The 25,975-nt window shown below is 42.0% G+C and overlaps 1 protein-coding gene across 5 annotated transcripts in view; it reads right to left on the bottom strand.

Moving 5' to 3' along the window:
- Nucleotides 1-25,975, bottom strand: part of LOC120447785 (synaptosomal-associated protein 25) — a 237,543-nt gene that overhangs the window by 34,673 nt on the left and 176,895 nt on the right. For 4 of the 5 annotated variants that reach the window (XM_039629339.1, XM_039629340.2, XM_039629341.2 and 1 more), the window contains exon 7: nucleotides 7,521-7,665. The exons of the other annotated variant lie outside the window; for it this stretch is intronic. In XM_039629339.1, coding sequence (XP_039485273.1) covers nucleotides 7,521-7,665 — 145 coding nt within the window. The remainder of the gene's footprint in view (nucleotides 1-7,520; nucleotides 7,666-25,975) is intronic. 5 annotated transcript variants of the gene reach the window in all.

Here is a 25,975-nt window from a genome sequence, read left to right as displayed (position 1 = left end):
ACCTGTGCATTTTCTTTTTCAAAAAACATAAACCTCCTAAAAAATACCCTATATATTCTTAGTCTGGATCAATAGCCAAGTCGCTCTGACTATGTCCTTCTGGCTGTCCATTTGCCCGTCCATATGAAAATTCGTCAGAAAATTTCGTTTTAGAACTTTGCCACGCTTACTCTTACGCTTACACACCAACGAAAACAGCATCACCCTCACTTGTAAAAAATATTTTGATATATTTTCATTTTATTATAAGTTTTGCAAAAAAAATTTTGGCCAAGCCATTTTTAACGCCCACTGATGGGTCATGCTGCCACCAAAAATGTGCAGTAGACTAATATTATACTCCTAATATTATAAGCCGAAGTAGTCAGTAGTAGCAGTTGCGATGCCCATAGTTCAAACCGCTAATATCGCACGAATTTATCTGTACGGCGCTCATTCCTTCTTCTCTTTGTTATCTACCTACATTAAGCTTGGGCGCAGCATTCGGCTGTCTGTCCCCCCAATTGTCACTTCTTCGTTTTTCGGCAAAGACTTAACTTGTGAATTCGATATAGCTCTTGGTCGGCCCAGTCAGAAAAACACGATCTAGTTCGCATGTATGCAAGTGCATTTTATGGACGTCTCAGACTCATTTGCCTATGGAAGCCAGCAGGACATAGATCGGCCCAATTGCCAGCTCAAAAAGTCCCATAACAGAAACTAAAAAACTGAATCCGAGCATATGAACCCCAACCGTTGCACTGATCACAATACACATTCAGCTGTCACAGCTTAGCATCCAAAATCACTATACCATCATCATATCCATCGGGTAGAGCAAGAGCATCAGCTTGTGGAACCGCAACTCCAGCCATGTCGACTGCGAGCAGCGTACGGCAGCTTACTACGAGGAAAAGGGTCTGCTCGAGGCACTCTGCTTGGCACTCTGGATCGAAGACAGGATAATGTCCGAGCAAATAACGCCCAACACTACCGACCAGTTGGAGCGCATGGCCCTAAAGTTCAACAAAGATACAGAAGTCTAATCGATGAAAAATCGGCCATCGTGCTCACAATGCGTCGCAGCTTAATGTACTACGAGTCGCTGCACGAGATGGTCATACACGAGCTCAAGAACTGGCGCCACCAACAAGCGAAAGCTGGAAATGGAGCTCCTTTAAATGAGCGCTCCTTGGATGACATCCAGCTCTGCTTTGAGACCTTTATCGCACACATGTTGGCTGCCGTCAAGTAGCTGATGCCCGTACTTCTGGGCACCGAAGAGCCAGAGCTCACACATCTGCTTGAGAAGTAGTAGCCTCTCCGGTCAATCATTGGGCAAGATTCAAAACGCCTTTATTAGCACCATGGAGTACCAGCAAAACAACCATGGTTTCTCCGCCAGCTTCCGAAACATGCAGCGTTATGGACGAGACGTTCGCCCTGTTCTTCTACACCACCACAACAGTAAACGATTGTTGTTGGGCAGTGGTTGTGACTGAGCACGGCAACAAGGAGCCCCAGTCCCCCATTACTTGAGACAATGCGATTGCGGAGATTGTGCGCGATCCCTTCATAATAACCGACCGCGTTACCTGGGCTCAGCCGTGAGTCGCATTAAACATCAATTTCGGATCTTGCACAGGGCGTTCTTTGACTATTGATAACCTATATTTCCTATACGAGAAACTCCAACGTGAGGAGCGATCTGAGTACATTACGTGGAACCAGTTCTGTAAGTGGTTCTGTGCCATCATGAAACTCACCAAGGATCACATGTTGGGCAAGTGGAAAGCTGGCTGCATTATGGGCTTCATCACAAGAACAACATCAACAACAATTAGATCAATGCATGCAAATTGCATATGTTAAACGAAAGATGAACAACAATCAACGAAAGCAGCAACGCAGATATTGATTGCTTTAATTTTAGTTATAATCTAATTAACATTGAATTGCTTTATGTAACCCCTCCTTTATTTAAACTAATCAATGTATATTTATACCCGTTACTCGTAGAGTAAAAGGGTATACTAGATTCGTTGAAAAGTATGTAACAGGCAGAAGGAAGCGTTTCCGACCATATAAAGTATATATATTTTTGATCAGGATCAATAGCCGAGTCGATCTGGCCATGTCCGTCTGTCCGTCCGTCTGTCCGTCTGTCCGTCCGTCTGTCCGTCCGTATGAACGTCGAGATCTCAGGAACTACAAAAGCTAGAAAGTTGAGATTAAGCATAAAGACTCCAGAGACATAGAAGCAGCGCAAGTTTGTCGATTCATGTTGCCACGCCCACTCTAACGCCCACAAACCGCCCAAAACTGCCACGCCCACACTTTTAAAAAATGTTTTGATATTTTTTCATTTTTGTATTAGTCTTGTAATTTTCTATCGATTTATCAAAAAACTTTTTGCCACGCCCACTCTAACGCCCTCAAACCGCCCAAAGCTGCTACGCCCACACTTTTGAAAAATGTTTTGATATTTTTTCATTTTTATATTGGTCTTGTAAATTTCTATCGATTTGCCAAAAAACTTTCTGCCACGCCCACTATAACGCCTACAAACCGCCAAAAATTGTGTTTAAGACTCTCCTTCTCCCTTCCACTAGCTGAGTAACGGGTATCAGATAGTCGGGGAACTCGACTATAGCGTTCTCTCTTGTTTTTAACTTGTTTGTTTGAGTCATTAGGGCACAGTTTGCAATGCATTTCAAATGCGCCACATGCGATTGCCTTTTGGGTCAGCTATTAGAACCACAAGGACCATTTTACGTTTGTATGAGAGATCATAAACATAATCATTTATGTATTTAAACAACAACAATAAAACAATACTACACTTAGCTTTGTACGCGAACCCTAAGAATTTTATAAGACTTAAGTACACCACAAATAAATATAAACGAATAAGCGTATATGTGCATTAAAACCTCTCTTAAAAATAAATTTAAAATGTATTAGTTTTTTGAGGTTGTGTAAAAAATTATAAATTCTAGGCTGGCAGATAAGTATTGAAAGTTCCGCATCCTTAAATGCTTAAAATAAAATATATGTGTAAAATGACAGGATGGATGTTTTTATTGGCGTAGAGGGTAACAGTCACTAAATGAGATTCGCTTCTACAAAAACTTTTCGTTCGCTTCCTTATGCGTGCCTTTTTAATCGCCTCTTCTTAGTCTTCTATCGATCCCGATCATCATACTACTTAGCTATCGATTACACTATAGGGTTTTGCTTAAACTAATTCTGGCCAACAACCTGCTCGTTACATTCGGCCTCTCCTGACGATCACGGCGTCCTCGCGTGATTATTAATTGGTGTCGTCTTTCTCTTCGTCGTCTTCATCTGGCTCATCGGGGGGAATTTCGCACCAGCGTTTCATCTTGTCTGATGAATACACTGACTTATAATGTCTCTGCCTATGTTGGGCATGTGGCAGATCTTCAACATGATATCGGTCGTTGGGCAGCACTTTCGATACAATAAATGGACCTTTGTATCTTTGCGTGACGTGCCTGTGGTAAACGGCTCGTTCTCAACCAAAATAATGTCTCCAGGGCTATAGACAGTTGGCTTTGAATGGGTGGCGTCGTATCTCTTCTTGGCAACTGCTCTGATCATTAACAATGGTCGCAGCGTCAGCTCGGAGCTTCTCTAACTCGGCATCAGTCATCATGCCTTGGTCTTGATTTTGGATCACGCTCGTCAGCGTTTTTTAAAGGACATCTCGGGGCTCATAACCATATAGAAGCTGGAATGGGGAACATTTAGTAGTGCTATTTACCATGGTATTAATGCTCCAATGGATTGATCGCAGCATTTCGTCCCATCGTTTCTCGTTTTCATTTGAAGGCAAAAGCATTTACATAATAATTCGATTTGTCCTTTCTGCATGACCGTTGGCTCTTGGTGTTCTCACAGCGTTGAGTATATGCTTCACATTGTTCGACTTGCAATATTTCTCAAAATCTTTGGACGTGAATGCGGTACCTCGAACGGTAACAATTCTATCTGGCATTTCAACGTAGCTGGTGTCTTCTTGTAGGGCATCTAGGACGTGTTTTGTTGCTGTACTTTTTACTGCTCTAACTATGGTGAACTTGGTGAAAGCGTCGACAAGGAAAAAAATATTTTCATTTCGCTTTGAAATTTTCGGACACGGTTCCAGGTGATTCATGTGAACGGTGGAAAATGGAATCGGCTTGATGTCATCGTAGTGGTACTGACCTTCCTGGCGTCCACCTGGTATTTTATACATTGTGCACCCGAGACAGGACTTGATATAGCTTTTTACAAAATTACGCATTCGGGGAAACCAAAACAGATTCAAAATCCGACTGATGGTTTTATCTGTGCTCATGTGTCCGGCTTTGTCGTGGCATTCGTGGACGATATGGAATCTCAACTGCTTCGGCACAACCAAAAGCATTTTGCCGTCATGTTTCCCAAATACAGGCGATCTTGCTCGATTACATACTCGTCATTTTCAGATTGCTTCTCGGCTTTCATATCAGCAACTATTTTCCGGATTTTCTCGTCTTGTAGTTGTATTGCGAATAACCAGTCAGCTTCATCTATGATTATGATTATGATTATGTTTGAGATCTTTAGGGATGCTGTCTCCATCTCATGCGATTCTTCAACTGGCGCTCTACTTAACGCGTCAACGTGGCACATCTGAGTTCCTGTGAATAATATCGATGTCAAACTCTTGTATTCGCAATCACCATCTTGCAATTTGCCGTATCAGCTCTTGATTTTCTATGGATGTTTTTAAAGCGTTGCAATCAGTTATAACCTTTACCATTTTTCCATAAATGTAGTATTTAAATCGTTCCAATGACTCGACGACGGCTAAGGCTTCTAGCTCGTAACTGTGGTAGGTTTTCTCTGGCTTGGACGTGGATCGGGAATAATATGCGATGGGCTTTAGTTGATCGTCATCTTTATGCATTAGAACTCCGGCTAATCCAATCCTAATATGTACTTCATGTTCAGCATCTATGCGGTTGCTAGTTACAACAGGCTTCGACGTGGGGATATCTTCAATTTCTCAAAAGCATCGTCTTGTGGCTGCTCCCAGTTCGCAATGGCTCTGATATTATTGCATATCAAGGTACGAATTTCCGGAAGTATCCCGTGAGACCTAAAAACTGTCGCACTTCGGTGATATTGTTTGGCTTTTCGAAGTCTGCAACCGTTATGACTTCTCAGGGTCTGATTGCATCAGGGTGTATTTGATAACCTAAAAATGTGATTGACTGCTTATACAACTCACACTTGCCTAGATTTAACGTCAATCCGCAGTCTCGTAATACTTGTAAAACTCTCTCTAGTTTTTCGTACATTTCATCAAAAGTTTGGCTGCGGATATCGTCCATGTAATGAATCACGTCGCCTTTCTTCACACGATTCTGTAACTCTGCCATAAGTCTGTTGAATGCAGCCGGTGCGTTCTTTAGCCCAAACGGAAGACGTTTATACTCAAAAAGTCCATCCGTTGTGATGAATGCAGTGAACTTCCTACTCTCTGGATCCATTTCGATCTGATAGTATCCGCTATTCAGGTCTAGTGACGAAATATATGCGAAACGCTTCGCTACCTGCAACCTTTCTTCAATATTCGGTAAGGGAAAATTTTCCTTTCTGATCAGCTTGTTCAGGTGGCGGTAATCGATGCAAAGACGGTCACTACCATACGGCTTCTTGATGAGCACCACCAGGCTGGCGTACTCTGACGCTCTAATAGTTCGTCGACCATCTTGGCGACAACTTCCTTCTACGGCTCGGAGACTCGGTATGGCGCTTGAGAGACAACTTGGCCACCTTCAACATCAATTTTTGCCTGGACGACGTTTGTTTTGCCTATGCCTTCCAAACCTGTGAAAAAAACGTTTGCAAACTTCTCGAGCAAGCTGCATACTTTGATTGGTTCTTCTTCTTTCTGAAAATTAACAAGAAGGTTTTTAAAAATATTCTCGGTTGAACGTGTTACCGGCTGATGAGCTGCTATCTTGAGTTCAATCTCGGTTGGATCGAATTTCCACAAAAATTCAGCGCATGTGATGACATCTTGTCCCAACAACAAGTCCTCCTGCAACATATTGTCTTCGGCGATGTAAAATTTGGCTGTCACCATTTTTCCAGCAATTTCGATATTTAATACCAAAGCTTCGGTAAGGATACGTGAACGTCCACATATACCCACAATTTTCATGAAGCACTCCTGTCGATCTGCGCCTATCTCGTCTGCAATGGATTTGTGAATAATACTGGCTTTGTTTCCAGTATCAAAGAAAGCGCTATAGCCTTTCTCGTTGATGTAGATTCAACGAGTGAACAGCTTGTCCTGATTGGATGCACCCAAACGCATCACCTGTGCGGCTTGGCAAATCAGATCGGTGGCATAAAACTTATTGCATTTGGAGCAACGCGTCTTTCTCCTCTCATTTGGGCATGAAGTAGCAGCTTTACCTCAAAAGTACTGAATTGGGGTAAGAACTCTTTCTTATTTGTATTCGTCCTCCCTCGATTTATAAAGTATGCCTCGGTAGCGTCGCAAAATGGCTGCAATACTGTTTTGCAACTCTCTGTGCTGTAGACCCGCTCTAACATATCGGATGACTGCTGCTTCACTAAGCTAAAATCGAACTTCAAGTGCTGACATACGGAAACAATACTCCTTTACGGTTTCCTTCGATCGTCTGGTTGCATTTGCCATGTTCAAGTGAATTTCTGTCTCGTCCGGCTCTGATCCGAATTCTTCTCGGATTGCCGCTGCAAAACTGTTCCATTTGGTGTGTAATATCTGCGAAGAATCGAGCCACATTTTGGAGGGACCCTTAAGCTTTGTGTATATGGCCAGAAGTAAAAATTTTCATCCCAATGATACGCATCTACCACTTTGTTGACACGATCGATGAATTGATTGACTGAGATCGAATTGTCATCTCCGGGGTCATAGTCTGGTAAGGTGTTTGCGATTTCCTTTACCGACGCTTGTCTATGGCTGATCGCAGCTTGGTCTCCAGGATTACGGTTGATAAAATCATCTATGTCAATTTCATCTTCCTGTTGGTGCCGAATCCATCAGCCACGTAGAAAAGGATGCCTTATCCGTAATTTGTAATTTATTGTCCTCTAGACTTTTGGGAACACCTATCCCATTACAAACTTTCCACGCCGACGATTCTTCTGCTGCCTCTGCTTTTACCGTGTCTCGCATTGTTACTGCCTCTTACACACTACCAACTCAAGTTACCCCATTTCTGAACTGTAAAAATGACAGGATGGCTGGTTTTCCAAATGGTGGAGTGTTTTTATTGGCGTAGAGGGTAACAGACACTAAATGAGATTCGCTTCTACAAAAACTTTTCGTGCGCTTCCTTACGCGTGCCTTTTGAATCTCCTCTTCTTAGTCTTCTATCGATCTCGATCATTATACTACTTAGCTATCGATTACACTATAGGGTTTTGCTTAAGCTAATCCTGGCCAACAACCTGCTCGTTACATATGTTTTTAATAAATGTGAACTTACCTTCCTGTTAATTCTATCAATTTGACGATTTTGATTTTCCAGCTCAGAACCCATATCCAATGCCATGTTGCGGAGGTTGCCTATCATAGTGTTTACCTGGCCCATATTTTCTTCCATTTCATCTTCTCTAGCATCATTTGTTATCCTAAATAAAAAGTTTTCTTTAAAAACCACTTTCTTTCTTGTTGATAAAGTATTAAAATATAGAAATGTTCGAAGGCATGCGGGTTCTTCGGTTGCACTATTCCGATAAACGAGATGTAGGCACGTTGGAATGTGAACTCACACAAATGAATCAAGGGAATCAACCACTTGAGTATTTCTACTTGAAAGTTAAAAACCATGTCTCCCTTATAATAAGTCGTATTAGAAGCATTAAATTTCCGCAGCAGTGAAAAACACTTTTATCCATAGACCAATTGAATTGACATTAAATGCATTTATTAGGGGGTTTAATGGCGATGCCTATAGACTACTGCTTGCTCGTAAGGCTACGGACGTACATAAGGCGTTCTGAATTCGCTTATAATTACATGTGGACCACGACCGGACCACTCTTAAACCCGAACTAAAATTAAATTACTGTGCGAACCAAATTGCGGAGGAAGTTCCCCGGTGTCGTGGGGCACCCTTGCATTGAAAAACGATCCAAATATATCCGGGCAAAGCTACAGAACTATAAATCACGGCAGGTGGAGGCCGGGGGCATCCCGAGCGCTAACTGCAATATGAACCCCTTCCATAAAGCACAGGGGCATTACCCTTCAATCATCAGAAAAATTAGTCATCAATCTTTCAAATGCAAAGAAGCTTTAACGAGGGAAATGTATCAAAAACTTTTCACGAGCTTACACCCAAACACTAAAAACAAAACGTCCAAAAGGCACCAAAAACTGTAAGTGTTGAAGTCTCTTCTTCGGCTAGGATCGGCTAGGAAATGGATTGCGGGATCGACGGACAAATCTGATTGGGATGTCATCTTTATTCGGAAAACAACGACCAAGTCAACGATATTGGATGCCATCTGTCGTCATAAATACGAATTTATTGAATCATAATAAAGTCAATACGATTCTATCAGAAAATTGTCAGTTGAATGCTCTAAGCCAACAATACTAACAAACGGGACCGCCCCTCTGTATATCCTGGCGATGCCTAAAGTAGCAGACAGAAAGTACCGACTGATGTGGATTTACCCAACAATATCCGATAGAAAGCAAGTCGTTCTTAAATACAAGAAGCTGACAATGGGTAACTTGGAAACGTATTGTTTATCTATTGGCAATACAACGGTCTGCCAAGAAAGGGACTTACCAAGATTGAAAAAAATAGCTGCACCCCTCGATTACTAAAGGGAAGCCCGTTGCGTGCGGATATTTTAGGGCCAACGAGAAGATAGTGAAACTCACGGAACGGTACCATCTTACTGACGAAATTTTAAGGGAACGGTTTTTACTTCGGCAAGAACCAAAAGGTTCCCTGAAATTTTCCTACATCTTCCATTTTTCTGGTTCACGCTTGTTAACATTAAGGCAGTTTGTGACCTTTCCGTTGTTGTCTTCTGTTATCGTTTGATTATATGTGTATCTTTTCCAATAAGGCCAATCAGAGAATTTACCAGACCGCCAGTGGTCTTCTGGCTGATGTAAATTGGGGGAGGCTTTTTTTTTTTCTGCATCGGTATTTTTATTGTTTTGTTGGTAGTGCAGCAGTACCGTTTGATTCTTCATCCAATTTGACAACAAAATGGTAATGATCGCTGACCGATACTAGCTATTCATCAATATACCTAATGGCGATGCCAGCCGTCTTACCACGCATTGCTACCACTGGCTATGATTTATCATTGGAGTACGTGCACGATTTTAGCGTGGAGAACATAAAGAAACTATCCAACTTGTCAGACGAAAATTTGGTATCCTTCTCTACGGAAATAGTCATAGCCCTGTTCATCATGAGCGCAATGTACCTCATTTGGATGAAGATAACGTCAACCAAAGACATCCCAAATACTTCAAGATCTTGTGTTGCTGTGTTTTAAACGTTGATTAATTGCCCTTCGTCTTGTACTTTTTTGGCTGCATTTAAATTTTGGCGGTCTTGACTTGGCGATTCCAAAATTTTTTGTGCCTTTCTGAGTTTTCCATTGTCGTCGTGTTCTGCCGTAACTAGAGTCCGCGAGTGTGTCATGCTCGACATCCATTTGTGGGCAAAGTTGGCATTTTTACAACACATTCAAGAATGCAAGAAGGCAACAGCAGGGAGATTCCTAAGCACCTCCAAAGATATCGCCTTAGTTGCTAACCAAATGAAAATGAAAGCTCTCATAAGAGCTTTATTGCGCCTTATTGTTTTAGAAAAATTGTCCACACAGACTTTTGCCTGTGGCTTCAAATGCAAGAAATCCGTCGGGACGCTCCTTTTATAGTTCCACCATAATGTGCGGATAAATGAGGTATCATTAGAAACACCTGTATTACTTGTTCCCGGGTTTTCTCCTCATGTGCCAAAAATGAGATCGAATTATACGAGGAAGAGTCCGACTAGTATAAAGATTGCATTAATGAGCGTGAGTCATAATGGGTGGACCCTCGATACGACGATTGGGTGACGGCCATTGAACGAAGAAGTCCTACTTGGCCATTGAAGGGGAAAAAAAGGAGGGCAAGAAAACTAGATGGGTATATTATTCCTTTAGTGTTCGGTAGTTTTATGAGTAAGCCACTTAAACGAAGTTCCAGTATTGTCATCCATGTTTGGATTGCCAATAAGCTATAAAGCTACAAAGAGATTAGATGGAACAAACAGGTCAGACGATAAATAATGGTCTTTTAATTTAGGGGTAATCCCGGCAACAGTGTGATTGTTACCAATCAATAAATCTATTCGCTAAATCTGGGTCCACGAGCTTAAGAATTTGAGGTATGTTCCAGCTCAATGTTAAAGATTTCAAATCTTAATGTTAAAGATGGTCAAAAATTCAGAAATATTGGAGGCAATAACAGCTGTAATGTTGGTCAAGTAGAAACCAGTGAGCGAATGGTTTCCTAAGTTCGGTTTTATCGGCATAATTAGCGCAAAGAACATAAGACGTCCGTTGCTTGGCCATGTGAGAGTGGAGTATTGAAGGAATGTTGGTGGTGTTTCCCAAAATTAAAACGTCCGCTGTAGTTGAGATTAAAAATCTGAATGAATCTTTATATTTCTTTTCTCATTTTTTACAATTTGGTTTGATACATTTGTGCTTGTTCTAATGTGCTGATCGGCAGAAAAGTGGAAGTGGAGCGGATGCGATTCTGTGTCGTCAAGAGGTTCTGGGTGGCCCGATATTTGTATTGATTCAGCACCTAAAGTGCTTACCGATACAAAAACTCAGCGTTTCAAGTGGTCGCCGATGCAGCGTTTCGGATGTTTGTTGATACTATGTCTCAGCGTTCGAGTGGGTCGGAACGAAGTTTTTCTTGGTGCCCTCTAGACTCTGGTTGTCAAGGCGCCTTTGGCGGGGGACCGCCGAGGGTGAACGCTGAGGCGGTCACTCGCGCAAATATAACTTCTTCTGTTTATGCAATCATGCGTAATCATCAAGTAAAACTTTCACTGCATTTAAACTGTTCTAAAAATGGCTTAGTTTGTTGCTTAGCCAACTCACTTAGCAGCAACAGCTACTTAATTCAATTTTGGGTTTTAAACAACTCACTTAGCAGTATGATTTGCACTTGGTATTGTTTGTGTACAAATCACGTCGGAGTCATGAAGGGTTAGTGAGCTAAATGGCTGTACTAATCCCTAAGTGTACGGAGATTTTCCAAGCAAGACTCTGAAAAAATTCCAACAACGGCTTCTCTGTTAACTTCATAGGTGGAAAATCAGTTAACGAGGCGACGGTCCTTCGGCTTCCTTATTGGGTGAAACAGCCACGAAAGACGATTCTTACATTTAAGCGTAATATTTTAGGCAATAAGAGCAGTGATGTCTGTCGAGTATTTACACGATCGAGGTTGCATTGAAATATTTACTGATAAGCCAGCGGATGACTTTGTCTTCTTAAGTTGAAGCTGATTTACGAATTGAGATGTTATAAGGTGCAGTTCAGTTCTGAGCCGAGAAGGTCACGGCAAGAATTAAAGGTTTCTGGTTGGTTTTTACTAGCACGGGGGCTAGAAAAGCAACATCATTTTAAGATCCTGTGTAAGTGCTGCAGACGTTCCAGGCAATGCAGAAGGTTCAATGGCATTGTTAAATGAATCAGAGAAGACAGTAAGCTGTGATCTTTCGTGTGATGCAGACGAATCTAAGTTTTCCAGGTTAAGGGGATTTAAACAAAGAGTGAGTCTATTTGCTTCTTGAAATCGATTTTCTGGGTTCAGGTTCCTAAAACACTGACAATAATAAATTGACTATGCAGAAGCATCAGAGAAAACAGGATTTTTGCCGAGAAAGGCTGAACTAAATGTACGATTCCTCGTGGTTGCCCAAATCCCAAATCTCGAGAAATGGTGCCATGGATTCCCACGCTGGAATTGAATTTCCCAAGGCTAGGTCCCCCAACGGCTCGTTTCATTTGGCCTGGCTTTTGGACAAGTACTTCGACGATGATGCATCCAGCATCATTATATGCAGCGTCTTTACACTGCTGATGGCTACAGTCACACGATGAAATGTTGTGAGCAGAGGTTGAGTGGAAGTGCATTTGCGAGGTGTGCTTTTAAATCTCCTTCCGAACTGAGGATTTAAGCGTTAAGAAAGAATCATCAAATGTATTACGCCAATTACATTCAATTTCGTCTAAATTAAGTACTTCTAGATAGTTGAGAAATTTTTTAAATGTTCGGTGTAGCTCATCGTTTAGCTCCAACCTTACATACATAACGTAACCGTCAAACGAAGTTAATGTGGAGCCTGACAAGGAATCCGCAAAGCATTCCACTCTGTTATAAATTGCAGTCGCCTTGCGCTTAAAGAATATCACCCTGTTTTATGCCATACACGCGCACGATCCTGCGAAACCAACGGAATTTCCTATATTATTGCCTTAAACTTTTTCTGAATATGGCAGACAAATATTGTTGTTCGACAAAGCACTCAACAATATCAGTGATATTATGAAATTTTAAGCTTCCTGTGTGTGTGCTATGCACTATGTATTATTTATGGACAGATCATAATAATAATATGGATAGACAGGTCCGGGTCACCAAAATTATGACCTAATAAGCTTTTTTATTGGATATCTTGAAAGCGATATGATTTTTGCTGGCTTGAACGAAATTCGTAAGTGATAATGAGCAACTTAATTGCAGAACGCTTAGCGTAAAGCGCATGCGAGTAAATACAAGAGAGAGACAGAGAGTGCTGAAGGTGGGAGCTTGGATGTTCTTGTGTGGATGCTCTCTGCATAGATAACGAAAGATTATCGCACAAGTTGGCAATAAATAAAAATAATAAAAATGGAAACTGCTGGCGGCTTCGAGATCCGACACCAATCTTTTCCGGTAAATTCTACTAGAGTGGAGAATTTTTAAAAATTATCCAGGCATTATGAACATTTGTGGTTACCTATCATATATGTGTATCTATTACGTAATCTTTATTAATTCTTGTGTTTCTTTAATATTAAACACTTAGATAAGCGAACCAAAAGTCAAGATTTTGAATTCGAAAATACCGCGCTTGTAAAGAGTTACCAGTAGGTACATCCAGCAAAATTCCAGCAGAATTGGACCAGTCAGTACTTTGGATGCACCGGCACTACAAACGTACTGACTGCTTTTAACGTCATCATAAATAAATTCTACAAAATATATTCGGCTTTTATTACCGCGTAATAACAAAGTAGCAGCCACGTGCTGTGATTGGTATACCGACCAACGGTGCCCCGCTCCTCCTCCCCCTCGATCCACTAGACCTCAGAACCTGGATCTGCTGCAACCGAGAAAACCCCGGACAAACCCAAACCTACCCCGAGGACCTTCAAGCCACCTCCGATCTTCATCCCAATGTGATTACGACTCTTGTGGCTACCAGGAATGATTTTTCGTACAAAACGGAAAGGAACAACAACGTGCGTGTAATGATGCCAGACAAGATGTCATACACTGAACAGCTTGTGGCTCAGAACAAACGGCATCGCACTTTTCAACCCAAGCCAAAAGATATCGATATCAAGGGATTACATCACACCGTAGATCGCACAGAAATTCTAGACGAACTCGAGAAACTTTGGCATGAGGTCAGAGATCTTCACAATCCTATAGAAGGTAGAAGAACTAAGGAACCACTTGGGATCTTCTTCGCCACCCTTGAACCAGCAAGCAACAACAAGGAGGTATATAAAATAAGGAGACTTTGCACGTCGGTCGTCACAATTGAGCCTCCTCTCAAGTTCAACGATGTGCCGCAATGCCTCAGACACGGAGGTTTCGGACAAACCCAGCGCTATTGTCTTCTTGAACATCGCTGGCTCCAGGACATGCACCAAAAAGAAAGACGAGAAAGCATGCTGCCTTTACTGCCAAGCTGACCACCCTGCCTTTTTTTAGAGAGTGCCCTGCTTACAAAAAGGCAAAGGCACGGCAAGCCCCCAAACCCAGACCGGCTACGTCTAGCACCAAGCCCTCCACTATTCAGATGCCAAATATCTGCAATGGTATGAGTAACAGAGATGCACTCATGTCAACCCAAGTGCCACAGCAAATGAACCCCAAAAAAACCGGTAAAACCACACCAAAACTCCGCAACCCAGAAACAGAGAACCAATGTTTGTCCGTTCCGAAGGCATGTTTAAAAGGATGATGGAGAAAAAGTTCTCGCAGATGACGCAGCTGGTTGCCTCCATCCTCAACTCCAAATCATGGAAATAAGACTGAACATAGTCCTTTGGAATGTTAACATTCCTGCAGAGGAGCAGAGCCGAGGTGGAAAACCTCATTAAAACAGACGCCATAGATGTACTCCTAGTATCCGAATCTCACTTTTGTCCCAGATCCCATTTAAACATAAGCATTTACGACCTTATCCTTGCAAACCATCTATCTGGCAGAGCGCGCGGAGGAGCAGGGATGATTATCAGGAGTGGCATCCAGTACACAGAACTACCAGCCTTTCAGGAGTAATGGGTCCAGTGCGCTTTGGCCAGAATCACCAGCTTACAGAGAGAAATCACCATTGGAGCGGTCTACTTGCCCCCCAGACACTCGATCGCCAAGACTCACCTAAAGGATATCTTTGAGTCCCTTGGATCTCGCTTTTTAGCAGCCTATGATTACAACGCTAAACACTCCTGGTGAGGGTCCCGTTCCATCAACCCCAGAGGCAGAACGCTCCACAGAACGAAAGACTGAATTGCCACTCTACTGATGAAGCAACCCACTGGCCTACAAACCCTTCCTTGCTGCCTAACCTGCTGGACTTCGCCATCTCCAAAGGCATAGGGCACATCAGATGAGCATGCTCCAACTACAACAAGCTGCTATCTGATAACAGCTCAAAAAAAATGCCCCTAACATCCCTGTCCTCAAAAAGGAGATGAACAGAATACTAACTGGGAAACATACAGACGCCCCGAAGTTCAAATTCTGGATGCTGTCATCCCTGATCCCAGATCCCCCTCTTTCCCCTCCAAGCAACATTGATGCGGCGATCAAGACACTCACCAAGGAGATGCACAACGCTGCCGAATTTGCCAGTACTCCTGCTCCAACTACCCCGAGAACACCCGAAAGAGCCTTTGGTCTTCAGATATCGCGGCCTTCGTGGCGGAAAAACGGTGCCTCAGAAGAATCTGGTTCTCCTCGCGCAACCCAAGGGACAAAGCAGCACTCAATCGAGCCACCAAGGAAATCAAGAACAGGCTGTGTACCCTACGGCAGGACTCTTTCAACAGATTTCTTGAGGGGCTGGAACCTGGAGATCCGCAGCACAACCTGTGGCATTTAACGAGTCACTTCAGAAGGAGAAGCCTTAACAGGTGCACAAAGTGGAAAGTTCCTGGTGCCGTTCTGAAGCCGAAAAAGCAGAAGCTTTTGCAGACCACCTTCAGATTGCATTTACCCCTTTCGACAGATGCACTGGTGAAAAGCGTGCGGCCACCACCAGGTTCCTAGACAGTCTAAGTCTTCCTAGCCTGCCAATAGAGCCCCAAAAGAGGTTACGCAGGAGATCGCCTTCCTAAAAACCAGCAAGTCGCCAGGCCTGGATCGCATGGATGCCGCATCCCTGAAAATGCTGCCCCTCCGCTGTTCCCAGTTGTGGGCTGACATCTCCAACAGTTCCTTCAGACTAGGGTATTTTCCGAAGCCATGGAAACGTGCAGAAGTGATACTCATCCTCAAACCTGGAAAGCCTGAAGCCAATATCGCATCATATAGACCGAATAGTCTGTTGACGATCCCCTCAAAAATACACGATAGTGTATAGTGTATAAAATACACGATAGTGTATAGTGTATAAAATACACGATAGTGTATTTTTGCCCAGAATGTTGCCAGTACTGAACGAGACTGGACTGATCTCTGATCACCCGTTTGTTTTCAGGCGCTCCCATGGAATACCCGAGCACCATCCCAGCCACCAGCACCGCCATATACCTAGGGCTAACCCTGGACCGAAGGCTCACATGGGGCCCGCTCCCCAACAAAAAGCGCATCCAGGCCAACATACGCCTCAAACAACTGCACTGGCTCATTGGGAAGAAATCCAAACTGCGAGAGAAACACAAACTGCTCGTCTACAAGAACAATCTTAAGGCGATCTGGACTTACGGAATCCACCTGTGGGGTACTGCAAACGTTTCACACCGAATAAATATCCAGCGCTTCCAAAACAGTTGCTTGAGAATGGTCTCCAACGCCCATCCCTTCCATGAGAACTCCATCATTCACAAGAAAATCGGGATCCGTGGTAGACGATATCTATAGTCACAGCGAGAGATACGCAAGAAGACTAGACAACCACCTGGCCTGACGCCTGCGGAAAACGCACCCACTTGACCCGACCGAACATCATTAAGATATACTTTTAACCTCTACACAAGTCGATCTTAACGAAACATAAAATTATTTTCCACTTGGACAAATTTAAATTGATATACACGCACGCTAAAAAAAAAAAAAAAAAACGGCACTACATTTTTCAACAGCGTGATAAATTAGATCACCACGAAGCTTTGCCAAAAAGAAAAGTGAAACACGTTATTTTCCACAGATGTTGCCACTGCACTATGGTCCAGAATTCGATTTTTTTGCATAAAATCTAAAAATTAAGCTTCAGACTTTAAACATTTCGTTGTTAAATCACAAATAGTTTGCACACAAAATTTGGAGTCCGTGCGACCGGCGATTGACAACCTGACACCCCCAAGCCAACCCATCCCCAAGCTGCACTGCTAGAAATTGTCGAGAAATGGCCAAGGGCAACTTAAATACACAAGTGCAATTATCAAATTGAGAACCCACTGCAAACCCATGATAAGGTATGTGGTAAAAAAAACGGTTAAACCTTTATTATTACCTTACTTATCATGCAGTTAGGCAACTCACTAGTAAATTCTGCGAGTGTGCCGCAGCAATTGCAATGCGATGCGCGCGATTTTTCAAGTTTTATAGGGGAATCCCCAGGAGAATGCAATTAGCCGCCGAGGAAAACGACTGGCAAAGCGCAACATTTTCCCTGTTTTTCTTCAAATTTATATATCTCCGTTTTCATATGCAAAACATGTTTTTGCGCTCTCAAATTTGTATTCTCAAAAATTGATAGGAAAGTTTTGCAGCCAGCCAGAGCATAATTAACACTCGACAAACGCGTTCCTCCGTTTTCCCTAATGTTTTTCGCATAAATTATACAAAATATGCTACCCCCTTGCCCCTCATTTATGTATGTATATTTGCGCGGCGACTTTGCGCCTTCTTTTTTTTTATCAAAGTCCAGTGAACGGTGAATCAACAGAACCGAAACCCAAAGCGAAACCAAAACAGAATTAATTCATTAAAGAAATATGCAAAGCATTAAACAAAAAAAAAAAGAAAAAATGAAAAGAGCAGCGAAAAAATGGGAAAAGTATCAAGAACTTGATGACGACGGGGTGTTGAGAACAAAAAACTGAAATTTATGTTTTATTACTTAATGAACTTACCGCAAATTAAGCCAAGGGTGGACGAGGTTACTGGCCAGGGGAAAGCGGAAAGGGGAAGGGGAAAAGGGCACTGAAAGACGAGGCCTTGTCTTCAATTAATATGCAAAAAATGTCAACATGGACTGCTGCTCATCAAAGTGGCAGCAGGAAAAGCAGGAAAAGCGGGAAAATCGGCAAAGTCCAGTGGCGAACACTTGAGACGACAGCAAGGAAGTGACCGGACTGCAAATTGGTTTGCAATTAATGGTGACCATTTTTTAATTGAACACACGAGCGAGCCAAAGCCGGCCATCATTTGGAAAATACAAATACAAATAAAAACAAGCGCCAAGCAAAAGCCGCCACCAAAACGAAAAAATAATGAACGCCATGCTATGAGAGTATCGCAGGGTGCTTCGTTTAATTTCATTTGCGCCAAGCAAACCGAAATTGAAATAGTCCACGGGGGAGTTGGTGGCTGGTGGAAATACCTACATTTGCTCCGCAAGGACAATGTAAAGGACATTTCGTGGAGCAGTGCAACACTTCATTGGCTGACGGGGGAGATCAAAAGTATGCGACACCGTGGCTTAATTCGATTTTAACAATTGCAGCCAGCCAATGGCAAATGCCAAAGGACTCGACGAGGTCCTGCCATTCCGCTTCCACTTCCATTCCAGCCATCTAATTGAAGCGAGGACGAAGATGTCCTGATGTCCTGGAGACGCTTCTCCTTGGGCCACATAAAATTAATCCGACGTGTGGCGCCCTGGCTCTGAAATAAAAGTGGACTAATCGCACTCCAAGACAATTGCACACAGAGGAAATGAGCCGAGTGAGCTCACTAACCACAGATGTCTAATTGATCTCACTCATTCACATATGGCGCACTTTGGGTTAAGGTCTTCTACTCTATTCCCTCCCATATTAACTACTGGTATGACTCAGGAGTCAACGAAATGTTATGGTTTTTTTTTAAATATAATAAATGTGTATACGTGTACATATATTGTTTTATGAAATCACCTTCGGAAGTGGCGAGTTTTTTCTCTCTCTTTCTTTTTCAACGTGTTTTCCAGGAGATAAGCTAGAGATTCATCTGGTGAAAGAGGAGTTCGTTTTTCCCATTGAATTTGCATCCTCGATTCCCTTGGAAATTCTGGTATTTTTAAAGTTTCTTTAAAACAAAGGCAACGTCCCTTTTGTATTTTTTTTTAGCAGAAACCGTTGCTGCATGAATCAAAAGGTGTCGTGGTGTCGTGATCACTTTCACTTGCCAGATTGGATGCCAGTTTTCTTTTTAATCTTGTTCCTGCATTTTGATACGATAAGTTTCGGCGTCGCATATTCTGTGGTGTCTTGGAGTTTTTAAAATCACTAGCAAGAATTGTTATCTTAGACGCCATCCACTAAGTATGTTTGGAAATAAATCGGTCTAGTTGTCTGTTACATTCAAGCAGTTTTCTTTTAATGAATAATTCAAAATTGACTATTTTTTTGCCAATCTCTTCTGTCTTTTTCGAACCCAGAATATTTTTGTAGATTGCGAAATAAACGTAATCTGAAACAAAACTTATTTGCCGACTGTTATGCCTCCAAATGTGGAGGTCGCTTCTTAGAAAACGAGCAAAAATGGGCAAAAGATAATACTTTACCGTCAAAGACAATAGTTAAAGGTACAAAATGACCTTTTTAACTTTTGTCAGAAATTGTCAGAAAATTAGTTATACTCCACGAATGGATGTTACACAACACAAAAACAGTACAACTACAAATATATTAACTACATACTTTAAAAACAACATACCTTGGGTTTTATTTTCCATATTTTACTTTAATTTATGGATGCGTATTAACAGTTTAACCCCGTGCAAAAGTTAGCAAATAATTTGGCGAGAATTGCCTTCTCTCAATCAGCGGTTTAACACTGCACTTTTAAAGGCTCATAAAAGGCTTTAGTGAAGATTTCGGTCAATATTGTTTTTGATTTATATGATCAATTTTCTTTTAGAAAATAATTGATAAAGGACGATATATTGACATAAAAATTTTGACTTAATGACAAAAAAAAACGAATTCTGGACCACAGTGCAGTGTAGGGCTTAATTCCATACGCGCAGCGGACCCCGAAACAATTACTTATGAAGGAATTTGGGTTTTTGCTCTTTAAGGTTTATTAAGTGGGCTCTAGAGGAATCACAGTTCTCATGAACCTAACGTAATACCGATGTTCTTGGAACTCTACGTGGATAAACTTCATGAAAGATTTTATGTTATTTTCAATGTGAAAGCTAAAAAATGAGAATTTAATGCCAACCCGTTTCTTAAGTTTGTCAATAGTTTCCAATATTACCTATTACCGCACAGCGGTAACGCTATGTTGCGGCAAACAGACATTACTTAATTTCCACATTATACATGTTACTCGTAAAGTAAAAGTGTTTATTAAAGTTTTTTTTTTTTTGATTTTCAAGATGGTAACCGATTTAACAGCTGACAGCGCTTGCAAATAGTAGAATATTATTTCGAAAATAATGGTTCTGTACGGAATACGTATCGCGCACTACGTCCATTTTATAGTCGACCACATCGAATTATTGATAACTTCCATTTAGAGTAAAGGTAAACCTCAATTACATGTCCAGAAAAACTGACTGTTTCGTGCACTTTATGGGCTGGTAAAATCATTGGTAATTACTTCTTTAAAAACGATGATGGCCGAAACTTTGCAGTTAATGCCGATCGTATAAAGCCATGATTATTAAATTTTTCATTCTGAATTAAACAACCACGATTTCCTGGAGCTGTGGTTACAACCAGACGACGCAACGCCGAATTTTTAAAAAGTCTGCGCGTGGCAACTGTCTGATACGTGCTGCGTTTAGTATTCAAAAATCTGTATGCTTAAGCTTAACCCTCAAGCTTTCATAGACGTTCATAGGGACGGACAGACGACTTGGCTAGTGAGCAAGGATATAAGATATGATTATACCCGTTACTCGTAGAGTAAAAGGGTATACTAGATTCGTTGAAAAGTATGTAACAGGCAGAAGGAAGCGTTTCCAACCATATAAAGTATATATATTCTTGATCAGGATCAATAGCCGAGTCGATCTGGCCATGTCCGTCTGTCCGTCCGTCTGTCTGTCCGTATGAACGTCGAGATCTCAGGAACTACAAAAGCTAGAAAGTTGAGATTAAGCATACAGACTCCCAAGACATAGAAGCAGCGCAAGTTTGTCGATTCATGTTGCCACGCCCACTCTAACGCCCACAAACCGCCTAAAACTGCCACGCCCACACTTTTGAAAAATGTTTTAATATTTTTTAATTTTTGTATTGATCTTCTAAATTTCTATCGATTTGCAAAAAAAACTTTTTGCCACGCCCACTCTAACGCCCACAAACCGCCCAAAGCTGCCACGCCCACACTTTTGAAAAATGTTTTGATATTTTTTCATTTTTATATTGGTCTTTTAAATTTCTATCGATTTGCCAAAAACTTTTTGCCACGCCCACTCTAACGCCCACAAACCGCCCAAAGCTGCCACGCCCACACTTTTGAAAAATGTTTTGATATTTTTTCATTTTTGTATTAGTCTTGTAAATTTCTATCGATTTGCAAAAAAACTTTTTGCCACGCCCACCCTAACGCCCACTAATTGCCAAAAACTGTCAGTGTTTAAGACTCTCCTTCGCACTTCCACCAGCTGAGTAACGGGTATCAGATAGTCGGGGAACTCGACTATAGCGTTCTCTCTTGTTTAAAGATGTATGCGGCAAGGTAGTTGCGCGCAAGATCCTCCACCTGCGCCGTTTGCTCCAGGAGGTGTCCCCGTGCCACGTCGCTGCTCACGGGATTACTGCATACCGCGGCACGTTGCTGCCCCCAGCACAGTCACCTCGTTGTCGCTTCTGTAGCTCTGTACCACACAGAGTGCGGATCGGGACCAGGTGGTGGCCACGAACGGTGACTATAGCTCAAGTGACCAACTGGAATAAGCCGGTAGCAGGGTCGTAGCTCTGACTTGATATTCACAGTGCTTATTTTAAATAAAAGACTCGATTACGATGATGGGCCTTTATTCTTCGGCTGTCAGTTTAGAAGTGATTAATACAAAAAGAGGGAACTTACGATTACCCTATCTCGCACAGATCAAGGCCACCGACCAGCATCCGAAGTAAGCCTTAGTGTGTCGTTCGCCGCCACACACAGCTCTTACCGCTGTTACTTGTTAACTTATATATACTTTATAAGATCGAAAATGCTTCCCTCTACAAACCTTTCAACGAATCAGTAGACCCTTTTGCTCTTCAGGAAATTGTAGCGAACTACGAGTATAGCTTCCCCGAGCAGATGGTAAATTGCAGTCTGGCGATCATGCACGCGCTGGTTCCAGCTACCAATTCTCGGTGGAGTAAAGAAGGGGAATATTTAGCATTGCGACTGCTTGCTCGTCTCGTATCACACTCTTATTTATATCGCGTGCTTTTGAATTGATCTCCACAAAAAAAACAATAAAGGACTAACGGACGACAGGACTAAGGACAAACAAGGACATAGCACACTCGTACGACAGCAGCTGTTAAGCTGTCGACGCCCACCCTACCTTGACCACCACTAACCATTTGACATAACCGGTGATCCCTACAAGTATGCTACATTTTACATGTCATACACCCTCCGACGACGCATGGCCCCCCTAGAGAGATTTACTCGGATTTAAACATTATAAAATTTAATTTCTAACATCGAATAAACTTAAAAACTGATAAAATTTTACTTGGAACAGGTTTAGACAACTTATCCTAAATGATTACCCCAAGTTACAAATTTCAAACATCTAGATTTAAATTGTTAAACAAATTTTTAGACTATGGCGTTCATGTAGATATTATCGCAACAGATATGTAAAAATGTAAAGTTTCTTTGGTATTTAAAAAAAAGAAATATTTACGCTCGGCAGGGTATTATGGGTAGGAAGGGTAGATAGGGATGTGTATTTTAATTTTTAATGATGAGAACTATGAGAATTTTAGAAAAACGAATATTGGGGACAAGGGTAATTTTATTCATGAGCATTTTTCATTTCAATTTTAAATTTCTTTTTTTTTCGAATTTATTATTGATAAACAATGGACTTGAAAAAAGTAGCGCCGCATTAGCTAATTATTTGATTTTCTTTTTCGGCAACTGCTTTCTCATTTATGTAAAACCATTTATATTACTCACTTTGGATTTCCCACGATGAAGCGCTTCAAGTGGTTGCCTGCAAAAGAGAAATCAGCTTACACCGCCTTTTAATTCTAAGAGAGCTATTTCTTTTTGATCTGCTCTTTTGAGCCGCTCTCCTACTGCGGTACTCTCTCTTCTTTTTACTTCATTCTATTTTGTCACGCCAGTTTAGGCGGGCTTTTGCTTATGTGGGAAGAGGAAGGAAAATGGGATAAAGGGAGAAGAAAAGAAAAGAAAAGAAAAGAAAGGAATTGCCCTACATAAATTCTATTTCTCTTACAAAATAACTTAAATTAGTTTCCTAACATAAACCCTTTGCAAAAATTGCTTTGCTGGAAGTTCCGTCGGTACACTTTCTGTCCAGGCCTATACAATTTCTCTCGGCTTCTTAAATTGTAGGACCGCTCGTTCCTTTGCCTTTGGACGTCCATCGCCTCCTGGGCAGTACGCATGATTATATCCCTCGAGTCGTCCGTATCAAACTGCACCGTTCTATCTTCCAGCAGTCCTAGTTCTAATAATTCTATACATCTTCCCGTCTACTATCATGTGCTGCCCAAACACCATTCTGTAGGGAGTTGTTTTTATGGCTGAGTGTAAACTCGATCTCAACGCGCAACAGATGATACTGAGCTTACTATCCCAGATCTGTTGACACTTTCTGAAGCGTTGGCTTGCGGTGCGTAAATAGCAGTATAAGAATGCGCCACGCCATTTTCTCTAAAAGGGAATTGAAAGCCACTGATTTAAATTGTACCCTATTGTCGGAAATGATTGTTTCCGGAACGCCAAAACAGTGGAAGATTTCCTTTTCCAGGAAGGGAAGGATAGCCTCCATTGTGAACTTTTTTACTGCTTTAAGAAATGGGAATTTCGAAGCATGATCAACGACTATGAACAATCCTATATTTCCTTCTGAACTACGTGGATACGGTCCTAAAAAATCTACATAAAGTCTTTGGAAAATCCTGTTTGAATGACCGGTATTTCCTAAGGGTGGGCTTAAGACTGGGGTGTTTGGTAGTTTTACACACCTCACACTTGTTGAAAAATTCCTTGACTTCTGCTGCTAAATTTGGCCAATAAAAATATCTTCTTAGTTTTTTCAAAATTTTAGCTACTCCGCAGTGGGCTGCCATGGGATCTTCATGAGCTCTTTTTAGCAAGTCGGGAACTACGGCTGCCAAACACTTCTTTTCAGTCACCGTGTAATTTGATTGGCACCTGTTCAGCTTCCGAGACATAAAGGAGATCGGAACCTTGTTTCCTTTTGAGTCTTGCTGCATAAGGACTGCACCAACTCCTGTATTGCTTGCATCGCAATGAATGGAAGGTGCATCAAAATTCGGCTGTGTGAGACTGGGGCAGTGCACATTTTTTCCTTTAGCGCCTCAAAGGCTTCCTGAGCTTCCTTGGTCCAAACAAATCTCCGTTTTTTTTTAAGGGTATCTGTAATTGGGGAGGCTAGCGCGGCAAAGTTCTTTATGAACTTATTATACCACCCTGTCATCCCTAAAAATCGATGAACTTGCTTTATTGATCGCGGGCTTGGAAACTCGAGTATGGCGCATATTTTATCTGGGTCTTTCCCTACAGTTCCATTTCCAATCACAGATATTCCAATCCTAGATATTTTACCTCTTAGATGCAAAAGTCGCTCTTCTCCACATTTATGGTTAGTTTATTTTTTTGAAGATGGGAGGCAACCTCCTGCAAAACTTCTATATGTCTTTCGAACGTGTCTAAGACTATTAGTAGGTTGTCCAGGTATACAAACACCTCGTTTCTCAAGTCTGCGGGTATCACCTTATTCATCATCCTGCACATAGTCTGAGGAGAATTTGATAGCCCAAAAGGCATAACCACAAATTGGTAAAGGGGTCTCCCTGGCGCGGTAAACGCTGTTTTGTCCTTGGAGCTTGGGTCTAGGGGGATCTGCCAGAATGAATCCTTAAGGTCTAAGGTAGTAATGAATTCAGCTTTAGGGAGTCTACTCAATATTCCATTTATTAAGGGCATAGGGTATGCATCTTTTACTGTCACCTCATTTTACTTTCGGCTATCAATACAAAGCCTAACTTTTCCTGGTTTTTGCACAAGGACTACTGTGGAGAACCAAGCGCCGGATGATTCTTCAATGACCTATGCGATACGGCATAGTGTCTTTGTTTTACTGGATTTGCTTAAGCAACATCAACGGAGTGGGTGATCAATTGGGTCCTTCCTAATCCTTTTATCGCATACGACGGAAAAAGTTGAACAACCTGAAGCAGCGTTTTCTGCTGGCTTTGAGTAAGCTCTCGAGCCGAAGGCTCTTCTAAGACTGTCTCTACTTGGTTGTTACCGCAGAAAGCTTCGGTTAGCAGCTGAAAGTGTTTCCAAAAATCTATGCCTAAATAGAGATCCCCTGCTAAAGATGGAACTACGTAGAAGGTAATCATTTTGTTCTCATTTCGAAAGGACACTTCAGTGGTTACTCGGCCGGTAATTTTTTGAGATTGTCCATCGGCTGTTCTAACATCTGCGGTAAATTTCTGGCATAAAATATTTAGTCCTGGCAGTTCTGTGGCCAGACTATCACCTATGCAGCTAACAGATGCCCCTGTATCTAATAAGCCCACTACTGTTTTTCCCAGCATTTGCACCTGAGCATACGGCCTAACGTCGCGAAGTTTGCCCCACCATGGCTGAGAGAAGCAGCTTCCGTTCTTCCTTTCTTAGTTTTTTTCTTTTCTCCCTGCGAACTTTTGATCGGCTTGTATCTGTGCCATCGAGCTTTTGTTGGACCTGGTCCACCTCAAAGGTTGTAGATACACTGCTACTTGTTTGGTTGAAATCGCTTAATTGGTCATCGTCGATTTCGAAACCATCTGTCTGCGTGCCTTTGCGGAACGCCCTTGCTGGTTTTTTGGAGCGTAACTAGTAAATTTACTGCATGACGGCGTATAAGTATCTGCTTTACCGCAGCCATAACAGAAGACACGTCTGCTCGCGGTGCACTCCTGATATCTGTGACCCTTTTCCCGGCAGTTGCAGCACTGCAATTCCATGGCCGCTAACTCTATGTCTTATCTTCGAGTTCCGATTCTGACTCGATCTGGCGTTGGACCT

This window comes from Drosophila santomea, chromosome 3L (genome assembly GCF_016746245.2).
Source record: "Drosophila santomea strain STO CAGO 1482 chromosome 3L, Prin_Dsan_1.1, whole genome shotgun sequence".
NCBI lineage: Eukaryota > Metazoa > Arthropoda > Insecta > Diptera > Drosophilidae > Drosophila > Drosophila santomea.
The sequence above is the reverse complement of the archived record's forward strand: the minus strand, read 5'-3'. Positions and strand labels throughout refer to the sequence as shown.